The sequence below is a fragment of the Poecilia formosa genome, unplaced genomic scaffold (genome assembly GCF_000485575.1).
Source record: "Poecilia formosa unplaced genomic scaffold, Poecilia_formosa-5.1.2 Scaffold12, whole genome shotgun sequence".
NCBI lineage: Eukaryota > Metazoa > Chordata > Actinopteri > Cyprinodontiformes > Poeciliidae > Poecilia > Poecilia formosa.
The window spans coordinates 2,615,270-2,632,661 of NW_006799951.1; the positions used below are offsets into that span (position 1 = coordinate 2,615,270).

At 38.0% G+C, this 17,392-nt stretch overlaps 1 protein-coding gene across 1 annotated transcript in view; it reads left to right on the forward strand.

The window, feature by feature from the left end:
- insyn2ab (inhibitory synaptic factor 2Ab) overlaps positions 1 to 16,081 on the forward strand; it is a 33,686-nt gene extending 17,605 nt beyond the window's left edge. Inside the window, exons 4-6 of the mRNA XM_007545344.2 lie at positions 3,328 to 3,399; positions 14,565 to 15,017; positions 15,146 to 16,081. Of these exons, the coding sequence (XP_007545406.1) occupies positions 3,328 to 3,399; positions 14,565 to 14,748 (256 nt within the window). The 3' untranslated portion in view covers positions 14,749 to 15,017; positions 15,146 to 16,081. The remainder of the gene's footprint in view (positions 1 to 3,327; positions 3,400 to 14,564; positions 15,018 to 15,145) is intronic.
- Positions 16,082 to 17,392: the final 1,311 nt, after the last annotated feature.

Sequence of the window (17,392 nt, forward strand, 5' to 3'; positions counted from 1 at the left end):
AAATCTGAAAACTGTGGTCATGTGTTCAGGCTCTTCTGATCTAATATACTTAGATAAAATCCATGAAGGGCTTTATTGGAGCAACACCTGTTAAAACCTGCAAAAGACTTGCAATAGGACAATGATCCAAAACACATAGACAGAGCTATGCTGGTTTAACTCGAAACATATGTACGTGGTAGAATGACCGGCTGAAAGCCGGTCGATACATACAGCAAAAGACTGGAACAGACGGCATTAGGTGGACTTAAGGATCACAGCCACACATGAATAGCTAAAACACACAAACAATTAAAAAAATAAGTTCTGTGTTTATACATATTTTTGTAGGGCAATACGTAGTTGCATTTAATCCTAAACTGATATTCTGGCTTGGTGTGTAGTAAAAAGGAAATGAAAAAGAATAGCAAGACAGGTTGTACTTTTTAAAGCCGCTGACTCATTCCTTATCACAGCTGCTCCCTAAAAACTCTGAATCTTAAATTCCCTGTGTGGCACGTTGCATGAACCCAGTGGGAACAAATGTTCTTAGTTAATGAGTAAAATCTCCAGATTCTAGACTAAAGGAAGTAAAAGTTCTCACGGTTTTACTGTAATAAGACTTATATTGATGAACCAGTCAAAGGGAAAGGTCATCTGTAGCCAAGCAGCTGCTGCGTACGAAATTTCAGACGGGAGCAAAACTTCATCTAAGTTTCCTCGGTTCAGGCCAGCATGGACGGTAGCTCTTGTAAAAACTGGGCTGTACAGAATATTTTATCCTTAACTGCACTGAACTGAAGACTGTCTGCACATAAAAAGCTGTTTTCATATGTGACCAGGAACAAGATCCAGATAGAGATTCTAAGCAAGTCTTTAAGAAGTAAAATTAATTTTTTTGTCATTTTTTTTACCAACATATCATACCGTCTATTCTATTGTTCTCCTTATTTTAGAGAAAAGGGTGCAATAAATATTTTGACATTTCTTTGCAGAAACCTTCTCGTTTGTCATTGTCTACTGTAGTCATTGCAGTGCTTGAGCAGAATTAAAAAAAAAATATCTGCAATTTACAGAAGAGTTCAGTAATTAGCTTTCAATCTTGTTTTAAATGTGCCTCTTTCAGTTGGTCCTGATTTTGTATCAAAAATGACTGGAGAAAAAAAAAAAGCCTCAGGAGCAAATTTAACAAGTGGTTAAATGTTGGGTGCGGATGCAGGCTGATGTTGCTTGATTATGACTAAAATCATAACAATTGTTTTGGTCAATTAACGAGAAGACAACATATGATTAATCAGTGTCTTTCTGTTGAGAACCAGATTTGGAAAAACAATCTTTCCTCAGTAATTTTGACTTTCTGCGAAATTTCTTTTTAAAGATTTGAAATATAAAGCTACTATTGATTGAAATGCTGGTAAATAATTCAGATGTGTGCCTGCTTCAACACACCTGAGGCAAATAATCAGGTCATTAGCAGGACTTTGGAGAATTTGGCTGCATGCCGAGGAGGTATTTCAGCCATTTGGATCAGTCACTGAGTGGTTTGATTAAGATGTAAATAACTTAAATCATAACCTTTAGCTTTATCTTCACCATAGTCTGGACTATCGTGCCTGATATTGCTTAGCCTTATGGATTTAATGGCAAAGTTAACAGATATTGATTGCTCTGGCACATCGAATCTTCAGCAAACAGCAGCTGACTATACTCACAGCACTATGTGATGGTGAAATTTCTTGTAGTTTTTAGTACAATGTCATTACCACTGGTCCATCACATGTCAGTGAATCAATAGTTGCTTCCCCCCCCTCTTCTTTTGTCATAAGACCAAAACTTTATGAAAGCAAGAAACTGATTAGGAGATTGGTGCTCACCATATGTTTCACATCTCCTTAAATTTAGTGAAGTCAGACTTTCTGGTCGAGGTTCTTTGTGATATCCCAAGAATAGGAAGCACAAGCAACCCATTTATTTGTTGCATGTTTCACTTCTTTTAGGATTTTCCTTAGAATTTTTTGGGTAAAAGTATGTCAATTACACTCAAGGTTTAATATGAGAAGTAAAACATGTGAAGGGGAAAACCAAATGAGGTTTTTATAGGGGCTATGTTCCTTGAAATATTATCAAAGATGGTACAAACAGATAGATAGATAGATAGATAGATAGATAGATGATAATTCTGCTACAAAAAATGTAAATTTACACTGCATTGCACTATAAATGAAACATGAAGGGCCACTCAAGATGGTGACCTTTGTTCTCACATTATGCAGTGCTCAGGCAGGCGGAGCAGCAGGTATGTGCAGGGGTGTGCACAGCGCAGCTCAAATCTTGAGGACAAACCGTGTCCCAGGACAGCTGATACGAACAAACACCTCAGCAGCAAATCATTCTGGTTTCAATTCATTGTCAGTAGATTCGGTCATGGACATCCTTTTGTGAATGGCTGTGTTAAATTTACATAGTGACTATTACTTGTGGTGAGTAACGGAGAGAGGCTGGTTAAATGACACGAATCTAAAGATAAATCCAGGCTGCGCATCTCTGGAGCAGTCCTTGTCTTTGCGCCGAGTTCCTGTCCTTGCTCACAGCTGTTGGAGAACCCTTCATTTGAGAACAGGGCAGGGCGAATAAACCTGTCGCCCTTCAGCGCTCATCAGCATTTTCGATCCGCGCAGGAGCAGATCTGTTCCCCTCTTCAATGAGGTCACCTCCCATGCCATCGTAAGCGGGCGGGTTCGACCTCCGCCACATGTCATCCATCAGGGCGAAGGGCCGCCGTGACAGCATGCAGTTACATGTAGGGCCTGAACGCGACCGTTCTTGGATGTTTCCTATGTTGCTAAAGACTACTGCAGTAAGGCGCATGCTGTGCCAGTAACAATGAGTGCACTTGGTTAAGGAAATTTATATTCGAGGTTATGAATAATCTGAGTTTGAAAGATGGAGACTGTTAAAGCAATTACAGTCGTGTAGTGCATAGGAGATTCTTTCTTCGGGGGAGAACACCTGAATTACCGTTGGTGATTTGTAGAGGGCTTTTAGCACAGTGATTGCATTGCTAGATGAGAGAAAAGTATGGAGTGGCACAGATTGTGAAGATTTCTATTATGCAAGTTGTGCTGCAGAAATTATAACGCACTGCCATTGCGAAGCAAGATCACTTTACCAGATAAAATTAGCAAATCTGCACATCAATTAACCAAATCCAAGAGATCAGCAAGATCAACACTGCAGTGTTCTTTAGTTCAGCTGTAACTAGAAAAAATCTGATTGCTCACGCCCATCGCTGTTGACATATGGAAATGCGGCTGTAATTCACAGAACCGTTTCTCTTTCTCTTTGCAGGCTCTCATACAGAACGGGACAAGACACGGCCAACTGTGATACGTGTCGAAACAGCGCCTGCATCATTTACAGGTTCGCCCAGCCATACATACATTAACACTGCATCGTCAGTCTTCTACATTAAGGTTCTCCCATTTTCAAACGGCTAAGCTGCCGTCTTTGCATAATGGACTAACTTTAACAAAAGCACTCTAAAGTCTATTTTAATGTTTCTGAGATTGTTTTTTTTTTTTTTTTAGCAAAATGGCTCCACTATTTTATGTACAATGGCTATTGGAAGTATTCATAACCTTGAACAATTTTACATTTTGGTATACATACAATTTCCGATAAACCCTAACAAAGTGGTATAAGTAGTATTATATAAAATGTGTGTTTTATTTATCTTTTTTTACAAAATATAGAAATATAAACTGTGGCATTGCCTGCATTCAGGCCACATGAGATAATACTTTGTAACACAATGGATCTCGCCACAGCTTTTCAACAGAATTTCTACCAGAACTTTAAGCCATCCTAACCCATGACTATGCCACGATCAAATCTATTCCAGTGCAGCTCTGTCTGGATGTTTGGGGTCATTGTCCTGCTAGGAGGTCTTGAAAAGCCTGGAACTGATTTTTCTCAAGGTTTGCCCTGTATTATGTTCCATCCAGCCTCACATCATCTTTGACTAAAAGCCCTGACTCTGCAGCATAAACGTATCCCCACAACATTCAGAGCCTGATCTCCTAAAGACAGTTGTGTCGAAAAACAGGCGTAAACCTGATCACGCACACGGTCTTCTGCTTATTTCTAAAAAAAGAAAGACAAACAAAAAAGAGGTTGTTTTTTTACTCAATGTAAAGAAAAAGGTCAGTAATTTTTTTCATTTATTTTTATATTATGCACTACTTTCTGTGTGTGTATTGCATAAAATCTTAGTAAAATATATAATTTTACAGATAATAAATATATTGAGCTACATGCAGCCTTTTTACTTGAAGAAGCTTGTAACTACAGACAATCAACATTGGGAACAGACAGATGCATTTTATCAAGCAGATTAGACTAAATTGTAAATGAACAAGATATTAATGATTTGATGGAAGTTTTACAAATTCTCAAATTTTTGAGAAAAATACTGAATAGACTGACTGAATGATGTGAAGGAAATAGATTTACTTTACCACAAAGTGAGAAATATATAAAATGATAAAATGTACTGGTAAACAGTCGGACATATTTAATGTAGAAATATTTATATGTGTGAGCACATGTTATTCAAATTTCTACAGTAAAATTATGGGAAATATTAGAACTTTATGTTCAGCACTACTCCTGTCTCTGGTTTTACTGCAGGGATAAATAGTGTCTCCAGCGTTGGTTTCTGAGGATTGCATGGCCTCATTGTGACCGAAACATAAATTTACAGAGAAGTGGGAAGTTATATAGATAAAGCAGGAAGTTTTGTGACCACAGTGTAAATCATCAGATCCCATAAAGCTCTTTAAATATTTACAGTTAGATTTGAATTGACCTTTATCTGTTATGTCTTTGTCATTTTTTGAAATGAAATGAAATGAAATGAAATTTTATTCGAACATGATACAAATATAAAAATAAAATAGTGCACAGTAGCAAGAAGGGCATAAGAAAGAAGAGATTTTAAAATAATGCTTTATTTAGCACACAAAAAAAAAAAAGTTTAATCTAATAGTGTGAGTTTTTAAGCAACATAAGCTCGGAGTAATCTTGCGAGATAAAAGCTTTGACGTAATCGGTTCTATCTAAACTGTAAATAAAAAAATAGTTTGGGTTGCTCTCTCAAGCCCAAAGATGAAAGGACAATTTACAGTGTAGTTCTGTAAGAGGAAAAACACATTTAAAATTACCTCAAAAACCTCAAACCACACATTCAAGCTTTTACCATGATTATGTCAAAAGTCAATTATGTCAAACTAACCCAGATTGTTGCGAAAGATCCTTGTGCAACTTGAAAGCAAAAGCTCTATTTCATTCAAGCTGGAAGGGAATAACAAGTCACCGATTTCTCACAGGCTACTCCTTCTGTCGTCCTGGGGGACGAATGAGGTGCAAAATTAAGGAATGTCCCCGGTTTCTGAATTCATAGGTTAAAAAAAATCCTAATTAGACAGGCTTTGCTGTTAAATACATATAAATTAAGCAAAAACAAACATATTAGAATGTTCTCAAAATAATTTTGTAAAATAATTTAAAAAAATACATAAAGCACACAAAAACGCCTCAGAGGCTGATTACTAAAAAATTGTGCATTTGACATTTTTTTAAAATTGTGTTTCCAAATTGAAAGTCCTGTTGCTTGATACAAAAACCAATCCTCACCTCAGGATAAGGAAAAACGTTAACTTTCAGTCAGTCCATCTAAATCAAAGCAAGGTGCCCAGAAAACCGAAAAAAAAAGTTCAAATACATTATTTTAAGTGCACTGGCAAAATGAATAAGTAGCTTTATGCAAAACATTGAGAAATATACACTGTATTGACAACATTTAGTTCAAAGTTGATGTTGAGGTTATGTGGGGAAAAACTTAATGAATGGTGAATCCAATAATATAAGTAAAACATCCATGCTGTCTCAGTGGAGGAAGATTGACCTTTTGCAATCATGACATGTCTTAAAGACAAAATAGGATGATTTCATGTCGCAGAATATGATTCTACGGTCACGATCTTTGAGACTTTAATTTTTTTAATGTGCTTTATTTTAGTTCTTGTGTATTTGTATTTTCTTCTGTGTGTTTCATCAGACATTTCTCTCATTTTCTCAGTTCTTCATCAAGTTACTCGCCTTCCCTCACAGCTGCATGCTGTTTCTAATCAACCACCTGCTCCTTGTTTAGTAATTAACTCTCCAGCAAATATTGCTGTTAGTCAGATCATTCTATTATTCACACAATGATTGCTTGTGCTTCTCCTGTGATGTATTTTTTTATTTTATTTTAGTTTTCTTTTTTTTTTACTTTTACACCAATTGGACATTAGTTTTTGTAAGGTTGAGGATTTCATGTTTCAGTGAAACAGTTTTTGTCTGCTGTCTGCATTAAAGTCCTTCCATCAAAACCTCATATGTTTATTGATGCAGGTTTTCATGAGTCTGCTTGTCTTGCTTGCATAAAACTTGCAAGAAAAACAAGTACAAAGTGAAATAACTGGCAAAAAGGATGCTTAAGTATTTAAGGCCTGGAATTATTTTCAATTGCATAAAAAGAAAATTATCTGTCAAATTGTAATTTAAGTGCAGATTGCAAATGTGAAAGTGGCATGTGCAATGTGCAGCTTCATGGATGTTGTCAAGCTGTGCAAAAGTATTCAGCTGCATAATCATTGAGGAATTCCCCACTTTAAATATGGCTGCCTTTGTAAATGTAAAATAAAGCAGGTACCAAACACCAGATAACACTGGCAAAATGACTATTCAACATTTTAATTGGTTTGGACTGAATGTTATCAAGTCTTATTTGAAATCTAAATTGAACAGACTGATTGAAGCTAAAATGGATAACTGCTCACTGGATTTTTTTTTTTTTTTTTTTTTCTGTATTCTGAGATTTATGAAACTCTCATTCCAATTGCACTGCAAGAGAAAATTTTCAGATTGTTTTTGGCATTGGTATCATGAAACTGGAAGATTATATACCAACTAAGTTTTTAAAAAGTTTGTGATTTGGGACACTATTGCTCTACTTGTAAAAACAAAAATGTTTATTTTCTTAAAAACTGTATAACTAGTATTGGGTGTCCTCTCATCCTGTGAGTTGGAGGATGTTGCGCACAAATACTTGTTGGTCATTCAATTTGTTAAAGTGATTTGTGTAGCTCTGACACAGTGCTCACAATTGCTCTAAACAATTGTTCTGTATTGCTATACTTTTCCACTCTCTCCTTATACTAACATGAAAGTAATGGAAGTGTCCTCAGATTGTTTGCATGTTGGAACGTTGCGCACAAAAAGTCCTTAAGAGCAGAAAAAAAAAAATTGAATGTAAAAGTACAACATCCTTGTAGTTTTCACACTTGAGACCCTGATCTCTCAATACGAATCAGAACAGATAAGGAATGATGATTTAATAAAGATGCATGACTAAAGACCGTTTTTGTGCTTTGCTGTTGTTCAGGAGCTTTAGTGTGAAGTTGGCAGCAGAAGACTCAAAGCTCTGTTCTCTGTCGATAGCTCTTAAAAATGTGGCAGAGACTTGGATCTGCGGAGTGACAGCCACACCTCCATGTCAGTACTAAACAGAGATGCTGTACTATAGTAAATAAAACATTTGAGACAGACTCGAGGCTCTGAAAAATGAGCCTGAGTCATCATAAGACAATGATGTTCAGCAGGCACTGACAGCGGGTCTAAAAGCAGCCCTCCTCTTTCCCCAGAGACGGGATGGTTGACCCTGAAATACAATAAATATCAGATTTGAGCAACATGTTACATCTAAGTCTGATCTTTTTTTTTTCCCCCATCACTAATGTCACAAGATTAATATCAGAGGACTTGCCTTTTGTCTGACCAAAGCAAAGCATTAAGCATTAAGTTCTGGATCTGCTTATCTAGTCATTAGGACATTGTACATGTTGAACTAAATAAAGCTTTTAAACAGATGGATTTTCCTGAATTAAGAGCCAACAGTGAGCAGTTCACTTGTTAGCATGAGGCGGTCAGCCATCCAGATGTTCGCCCAACTCATGAAGTCGGAGTCGACGAGGCCAAAGGCAGTAAAGCGAGTTGTCCCAAACACCCTCTACCTCTTTCTGCCAAACCAAAGCCCAACTATGAATCGCAAGCTCTTCAATGAGCTAGAAAACGGGAGAGGAAATTGAGACGGCAGTCCTCGTAGCTGGCTCCCCTCTCGAGCAGCAAATGATATCAGAATTGATTGTTATACCAGAAAGGTCTGTCATAGTATTTCTTTACGTTGCCTGATTGCATCTTTGCTGTTTCTGACTCAAAGTGAGCAACGGACCACTAGGGCTTTGGTAAAACAAAGGGTTGGGAAAAAAATAAAGGTTTGAACTAAAAAAAAATTAAAATTAGAGAGCCTCTCTCACTGGTAGCATACAGAATTTATATGCATCTGTCTCTTTACTCTGTGTGCCTTACTTATACTGGATTATGCTCTCACTTGCCTTCACAACTGCTCTAATTCTCTACACCACAGACTGAAAAAGATGATGAAAACAATCCTCTGAGTGTCATGATCTAAGAGTCTTTGTGCTTTGTCAGTCACCTTGGTTATATATTCAGATCGTTTTGAGTAGATGTTTTTGATGTCACTCATTGTCCTCTGCACATGATTTACTATTTCAATTTGAGATTATTTGTTTCTTTTTTGTATTCTGTTCTCTATATACTCATTGGAAATCTTATTTCAGTGCTAAAGTTTGCATTTTGGTTCAGTAAAATCCTTTATTTTGTCTTGTTTAGATCCCAGTGCGTGCTTTGCTTTTGCTTTGCGGCCCTTCACCAACTTGCACTGCATTCTGCTGAAACCCATCTGAGGTGATTGTGAGGTCACTGACATCAACAAGGCATATTTGTCCACACATCAGGCGTTTACTGGATGTGCTTTCACTCTGTTCTCTGTTAACCCAAGAGGTGGTTGACCATTGAAACCCCACAATGTCAGCAGTTTCTAAAAATGCTTACACCAGCCTGCCTGGTAACACATTTGTTCAAAGCCGCTTTAATTCCTGTTTTTGTTTTTTTCTTCTTTTTTCCCCCCCATTTTAATGTTCTGTTTGAACTTTGGCAAGTTTCCTTCACCATGTCCCGGTGCCTAAATACATTGTGTTGGTGTAGTGAGTTGCTGATTAACTTTGTGTGCAAGCAGGTTAATGAACAGGTGGACAAAAAAAAGTGGTTCTTATTTTATTTACTGCAATTTTCCTAAATATGACTTTTTAGAAAGCAAAGTTAAATAGCACCAAAATAAATCAAGTTCAAAGTGGCCCATTCTTGTTTGGAGGTTCTCCCTCCTCGGTCTAATGAACTTTATAAATCCCAGCAGGATGCTACAAAGGAAAGCTAAATAATCTCTCTTTAAATAGCATAATATGGCAATATGTGAGTTTTTTTTTTCAGCTAGCATTCAGCTGCTATGATTTCAATAATGTGATAAACTGAGCTTTCAGGAACTAGGCTTTAAATAGTCAGGCAATGGCAAATACAATCAGGAAAATATCTCCACTCTTGAGAAAAGCCACTGAGATGCATTATTTGTGTCATGGGATTTTGTTTAATTTTTATAAGACATGGTGAACCTTTTTTACAGATGCAGCAGAAGCAGCAAATGGGATTACCAAAGGGATGTGGATGCCACATAATGGAGATTTGTCACACCAACACATTAGCTCTGACTAGATAGAGGACTAGTTTCCTGTAAAGTGTTGCGGTTTCTCTCTTTTGTTTAACTAACAGGATGCTGGTAAGACTAAATGTGTCAGTGCAGCAAATGTTTATGTTTAGTTTAACTGACTTTTTGCCGCGTGGCAGCAAAAACTTTGCCCTTGGTTTACTCTCTCTAAATGGAAGCCATTTATATAACGAAACTACAGATGCTCTCCGCAGAGGACTAATAAAGTATGAGATAATCATTTTGTCTGTTCCATGTATCACTAAATAATTGTTTATTACAGTCTAACGGAATGACTTTTACAGTCACTGAACAAAATGGAGCATTTTGCAACCAGGGTGGTAATCCATCACAGTTCTCTCTCTGCCAAAATGACTGTCACAAGAAGCAAAATTCTGCAGATAGTGCTGCACAACCCAGCTGCAAAGACTTCATGCTGGTGTTCCAAGTGTGAATGCATGCATGTGTGTTATGTGGTGGACGGATACATCTCTATTGTGTCTTTTTTTTCTTCTTCTTCTTCAGTTTTACTCTGCTTTGCTCTGTTATTAAAGCCGTGAGATCCCATCACCGGTGGCCCTCTTATTAAAGTTTGCTTTACTGACTCAGTTAAACTGCTGGCAGGGCAGCAACCTTGGACAAACTACTCTGTGACACTAATAACGAGGACCGGCTACTAATAAGGCGGGCCGTATTAAAACCAGTCCAAAACAGAGAGTTAATGACAATTTCTCCTTTAAGTTAGACGGGGACTCTACGTTGTTGTTGTGACCACCAAGTGTGTCACTCAATTTAGAGGATGATGTTGAATTTTAAAGAAGTCGTGCATGTAAAACGTCCAATAAATTCAGGAATCTGGCAGCCGCAGAGCTAAAGCAGTCAATCTGTGGGTCGTCCAGACTCCGGCTCTCCCCTGACAGCCTCCTCCTACCTTTGTTATTGAGTAGTGTCTCATTTATCATCGCAACAAATAGGGCAAGCATTTGGCAGGTGAGATAAGGATGGATAGGATGAGTCTATAGGAGAAATATTTCTGGGATAACTATTATGACGGTGTTCAGTAAAGTGGAGGGAAAAGTCCAATGCAAACGTAATTACTACTTTCTTGTGATGTAAATATGCAGAAATGAAAAATATTATTTTGGGAACTCACCATTGCAGTTTTCAGCTGCTAGATGGATTTTACATACAATGAATGTTGGATTAAAAAAGAAAAACATTCCAATAGGTCAAAAATAAGGAATATGTTGCACCTAATTAGCTGTCTTATATATGGAGATGGCTGCCACAATTTTTAATTTGTGCTTTGTTAACATTTTGAAATAAAGCAGATCAGACGTAGTCCATATTCGTTAAAATAACTGGTGAAACAGAGCTTTAGGTCAAATAGAAACCTCAAAGCAGAGCAGTAAAAAATTCTGACAAAGAGAAAGACAGTTCACATATGATAAAAGCTATGGTATTATGTGTCTTCCAGGCACAGAGTATAATTTTATAGCACAATCACAAGCTTATGTTCTTATAAAACGTTTTGGTTTGTTGAGAGAGCACATTAGATTATTCTCTCATTGATAAATATAGGTTTATTTTTCTCTGCGCAACACACAATAGAGGTTTTTCTATTAGATGTCCTGTATATGACTTCTACATGACAACCCGCGAGGGAAATCACTGTAATTTCCTGGCAGTTTATTTTAAATAACCCACCAGGAAACTGGTGCTCTCGGTGGAAGCCATTTATTTTATTTTAGTTTTTTATTTTTTGTCAAGTGTGGAGCTCGGACTGAAAATGGCAAAGGAAGAGAGAGGATAATGGGAAGGAAGGCAGCCTTAGGTTTAAAGCACTGAGGATAGAAAATAGTTGCAACGGGATGTTTTACAAAGACACCCAGTAGCAAAATCCCTCCCAGGAGCAGCAATTATTGAATGATGCTCAGACAAACAAACAACTCACCACTGATCACAGCAATAGCTACTCACAGTGCATAGATAAGGGGATGATTAATATGGTTTTCGGAGTGCCGTGGAAGGTTTCCCGTCTCCAACTGCTTCAGTTTGTCTGTGCACAGAGATGATCTTAGATATGAGGCTTTTGTTTGCCGAAGCATCTACCCTCTGGTGTTAAATGAAGCATGCAGCGCTGTTCTGGGCTTCTCTCTCAGAAGTTTGCACCCGGTGTAGAAAAATCGGCATTGATCTGCCAAGTGATTAACTGCTCAATAATTGTTGAGCTTATTCTGCACTGCATCGCACCGATGTTGCTCTAAACTGCTTGCTTGTCAAGTCAACATCATTTGAATGTTGTTATAAATGTGCGCGGCTGGTGCGACGGAGGGAAACATCCGCAGCCATAAAAGTGAGAGAAGGTGGAACGGGGCATAATGCGCGTATTATCAAGAGATGAGCAATGAACAGGCGAGACAAAGGCATCACCAAAAAACGTAGTTTCTCATTTCCGAGGACTCACTTCTCAGGAGACCTACGAGAATTGGATTTCATTTGAAGTGAACGTGAAATTACAGGAGAACGGGCTTAATTCTGATCAAATCGAGAGTTACGTGAAAGGGCTCCTTTAAACCAGGAGTGACGTCGAGGTTAAAGCAGCAATAAATTGGCCTTTACACGATTTTTGTCTCACTTTTTCATTTCACCTAACACAGTGAAAAGCAGGTCTCAGCCTGCCAATCCAGCCCTCAATGAGGTCGCTCCTCTGGAGGCTTTAATAGAGCTCTGCTCTTAACTGACACTTATTGTCGGGGGGTGAGGACAGTTTCCAGTTTCATTATATCACTTTGAGTCAAGCATATCCTTTAGCAAACTAATTACTGTGCCTATCAAAGCGGCTGCCCTATCAGGGCAATCTTTACACGTTAATGTCCGTTTCTCTGTCTGCAGATGAGAAGAGGACTGCATGTTTGACCTTGCGCTGTCTTTTCTTTATTTCTGTTTGTTCGCCTCCTCTTCTTCCTCAGAATGTCAGGGGAGGTCCGTAAGTCCTTGAAGTCACTTCAGTCTGCTGTGCAAAATATTTAGAATTAATGGAGAAAATTAAGCAAACGGCAATCAATTGAAATATCCAAAACACAAATTTGATTATCGGGTAAACTTTATTTATGGTCATCACTTTTCCAGTGCACGTAGCAAGCAGATAGCTAATTCGTTATTATCTCCACTGTAAGACATAAATTGCACATAGCAAGATTAGGCAAACCAGCAATATACAAGAAATCAATAGCAATAAAGAGAGAGGAAATGGTGAACAATGGTGTATTTTCCCCGTGCTTGAATACAGCCAGTTAATCAGGGACTGCTCAGGCTCTCGATAGTTTCATTTGGATGAGATTAAGTCCCACATTTCTCCCAGCCCTGGGAGATTTAATCGGAGCGATAGCTCAGCTACGGCGCCGCAACAAAATCAGACGATGACCAGACTGGGATTACACTCGTGACTGTTGAGGTCTGATGTCAGGAGCAAGCAAAATCCTGGCTTTTTATTATTATTATTATTATGCAAATATAATCTACGCAAGAAAAGCCCATTTGACTGCGGTGTTGGAGAATGCAGAGAAACTCTCTTACTTCAAAGGAGTCTCTGAAACGTTGAACTGCAGCCGGTGTGGGATCTGTCAGTTCATTTGAACCAGTTGCCTCTATTCAAACAGCAGTGATTTGATCAAATTAAAGTTACTAATTACTAAGATCACAAACATTAGTGTTCCCTATCCCATGTGCAGTGGTTTACTTACACACATTATGGCGATGATTGTAATATCCACCATAACTTTGGACTTTTTGTTGTGTTGTCTGAACCGCAGTTCTTTCAGGCTGGAATGATGCAAGTTGCATCTTTAATGAATTGGATACTTTAATGAAGTGGATTTTCTGTGATCTATACAGAACAAAGTTCTATCAAAATAGGCTACATATTACACACACACACACACAACCCCATTAACAACCAATGATAGAATATACATTGAACATCGCAGAAAAAACTTTTAAGCAAAGTCCGCAAATGCTTTGCGTAGTTAGGCTCACTGGTTTCCAAAATGTTAACCTGCTTGAACTATTTCAAAACCAGATTATTGTCCTGGTGAAATTCTCAAGAGTTTAAAAACTTTAGATATTTGTTGCTTTAAGTAGGATCAGAGAGTTTTTTTTTTTGGTTATTTCCTTGCCGTCATTGTTCCCTTTTAGTGCAGCACAAATCAGTTGACAAGTCAGTCACTGTTTAATACAAGGTTCTTGGGTTGGAAATACCCACTGTGACTCCTAACGTGATTCTCTGGGTTCAAGGGCTTCTCTTACTGGCTCTGTGAAAATGTGCTTCGTACTGGACAGTGATAATGGTATTTCATTAATTTGCAGGTCATGACAGTAAACATTTTGCCTTTGTTGTTCCTTGACTCACTTCCTGTTCAGCATAACAATATTCCTTCATCTGACAGGAACACTTTGTATCAGATGGTTAAAACTCAGAACACAATTCTGCTCTAACAGAAAAGGTTATCCATAAAACAGATAAAAACCGGCACTGGAAAAAAGTAAAGAAGGCAAAAAGTATGGGAAGTCAACATACACAGAAACACTCCACAAAAAACATGCACAAGATGAAAACGAGCAGCAAGTACATGTCTGACATCATGAACACACAAGTTGATTTTTTAAAATCATAACTTCTGAAATTAAGCAAAGTAAAAATACTACATTAAAAACAACAGAAGATGTACATAATTGATGGTTATAAAATGGATGAAATGGAATCAAATGAAGCAAAGGCCATTTCTACATCTAATTTATCTTAGTGTGTGTGTATTTATATTAGGCTGGTATTTACATCCTACTCCTTGTGTTTGTCTTGCAGCGTGGAGCTGGACTTTAAGCAACAGGAGGATAAGCTGCAGCCCTTAATGAAGCGACTTTGCCCCATGGACAGTCGACAGTGCCCTGCTCTGCCTTATTCCAACGAAGTGTTCACCTCCACCCCAAAGCGCAAGTCCAAGTCAGAGTCCAAGAAGCACGCTCGCTGGAAACTTTGGTTCCTTTGAATAAAATGTAAAGCCTTTGAAAAAAAAAAAAAGCCATCTTTTTGGGGGGCACATCGACATCTCCAGTTATTCATGGAGCAGTTAAAGTAATATCCAGACGGAGGACCAACGAGCAGCGTGAATGGATGCTGTCGGACACCAGTTGACATAAGGCTTTGAACGTAGACTGTCACGTCAGCTGGGGGGGAGCAGAGACACAAAATGCTTTCATTTCAGCCTAATCTTTATTGACGCGTTTCCTGGACATCATCGGCAGCTTCAAACTCTAGGTAAGCAGTTTTTACACCCTTTTCTGTAAATATGAAGCTACTTTTTTTTTATTTTTTTTATTAATCCTCCTCTTTTGAATCTTCCAGGCAGTGGTATGCACTTTGTCTTTTTTCTTCTTCTTCTTTAGAGCCATTTGCTTTGCATCAAGTGGGGGAAACATGCAGAGGGGTCCTGCCTGAAGGAAGCTGTAATCTTTGATTGGACATCAACTCCACTTCCAGTAGAGCACAGATATTTGAAGAAGAGGAGAAACATAAAAAGACTGTCAGTACAGTAATCACCAGAGAATCAGCACTGTTATTGTAACCCTGTACTATCCTCTCCCCTTCTGCCATATTTGTCGACATGCTGCTCACCTTTCGCCCCTGGCTGAACGTCTGCTTAGCACAGTTAACACATCGTCACCCTCTGTGTATCTTTTTTTTTATGTTTGTTTGTTTCTAATGTGTCTTTATGTGCAGCCAATTTCACCCATCCAGTTGTGATTACTGATCTGACTGACTCCTAATGTTCCCAATCTATATTTTAGAAAAATAATAAAAATTTTTATAACAACGTACTGTGAAATCTTACAGCCTAATACTTGGGAATCTCTTGATAAAGCAGGTATAATATTTTAAAGTATAGAACAAGTATTCTCAAGTGTATTCTCGTTTTTTATCAACATGGGCGATGTTTTAATATTTCTGCAGTATTTTCTACGAAAAAAAGTTTAAACAATTGTGTTGTTTTTTTTTATTATTTCAAAGTAAATGATATTTTGACATTTCTCTCAAAGTCAAATAAGAGTTTGCCTTGCCTCTCTGTCACTTGACGTGTCGCAGTGGAGCTCTGACAAAAAGTAGCAAAATCAGTCTTGTTTAATGTCCATCTAATGCTTCCAGAGATGTTTTGTGTCTTTGATCTACCTTGTCATTCTGCTGCAAGCCCCATCAGGCAACTCTGCTTATTCAGGAAGCACCCAAAACAACTGTGCACTGAACTTGCAGCAAAAGCAGAAGGGCTATATAGATATATACATACAGAGCTAAAGGAATATAATAGTAATCCATAAGTGAAAAAACCACTTTGTAACCACCAGCTTGGGTCACATTTAAATGAAGAAATGAAACACTCATGATGTAGCAGTGACACGGAACTTGTTACAAAGCGGGTATTTAGTGATGCTTTACTCTGACTTTGCAACTGTAGCCCCCCGAGTGTATGTTTTGAAATGTATAAGAAATGTCCGAAATGCACACAGGCCTCCCGTCATGAAACAACATAAAACACCTTCCACATTTATTAGTACCTCAGATAAAGATGTGCAAAAAGCCTTAGAAAATCCCCATCTTTCCAAATACTCTCCTCACTGTCTGTGTATTTTCACTCTGGATGCACATATTAGCAAGTCTGGTTGAGATGTTACTTTTTAAAATAGTTTCTCCTTTTGTGAAGATCAACACACTTCTGTGTTACGTAAATGACATATTCACTCGTCTTTCCCATTTTGAAGAGCGGCGAAGAGAGAATAGAGTCACTTTGTGTCTGTTCATGTTACACAAGATATCATAGTTAGTTGTAAGACTTGCAAAGCTCTGATCAGTTTTAAAATGCTATGGTATGAATAAACAAAAATACTGAAAGTACATTTAAAGTTTCACACATCTTCACTGGATGTGACAATAAATGTGGAAAATCCTGCCCTTGGAGAGGTCCAACTAGTAGCCATGTTGGATGCTACTTTTATGCAGGTAGCGTCCAACATGGCTGCTAGTTGTATACAGTTCCTACATATATAACACATACAATATAGGGGTGAGGGACCTTTCAAAATGTCTGTCACTAAATTTTTTTACTTCTGATTCAGCTTTGATTTAGGTATTTGAAATTGGGGGCTTTTATTTTGAAAGGATTTTTTTCTGAACTCCTCTTGAAATAAAGCAATCTAGTAAAGAATCACACAACCGATTGCCACGTGGGTTGCAACCTGCAACAAAGAGCTCACTCACTCATTAACCAGGGTCATAGTAAAGAGCTGTTCTACGAGAAAGTGCAATTTAGTGACCAAGTGCAATATAATGGATTTTTCTAATGTTTTGTTTTTTTTAAAAATACAATTAAAATATTTCATCTGGAAAGTGTTGCAGTGTGGTGCTGTCACATACTGAATGCCTGAATGCAAGTTTGTCTTTTACCCTGAATCGGTGTCCTGATTCCTTCCTATTCAGGTCATAGCTCCAGGTAGCCACGTCTCAGCCTACCGATGGGAAAATTCAAAGCGTGTACTAGTTTTGCGCAGACAAAATACTGATTCCCTGCAAGGATTCCCCCAGACATACTACATTTTGATGTATCATTGGCCTAGTGAAGCAAGAAGGACAGCTCAACGCTT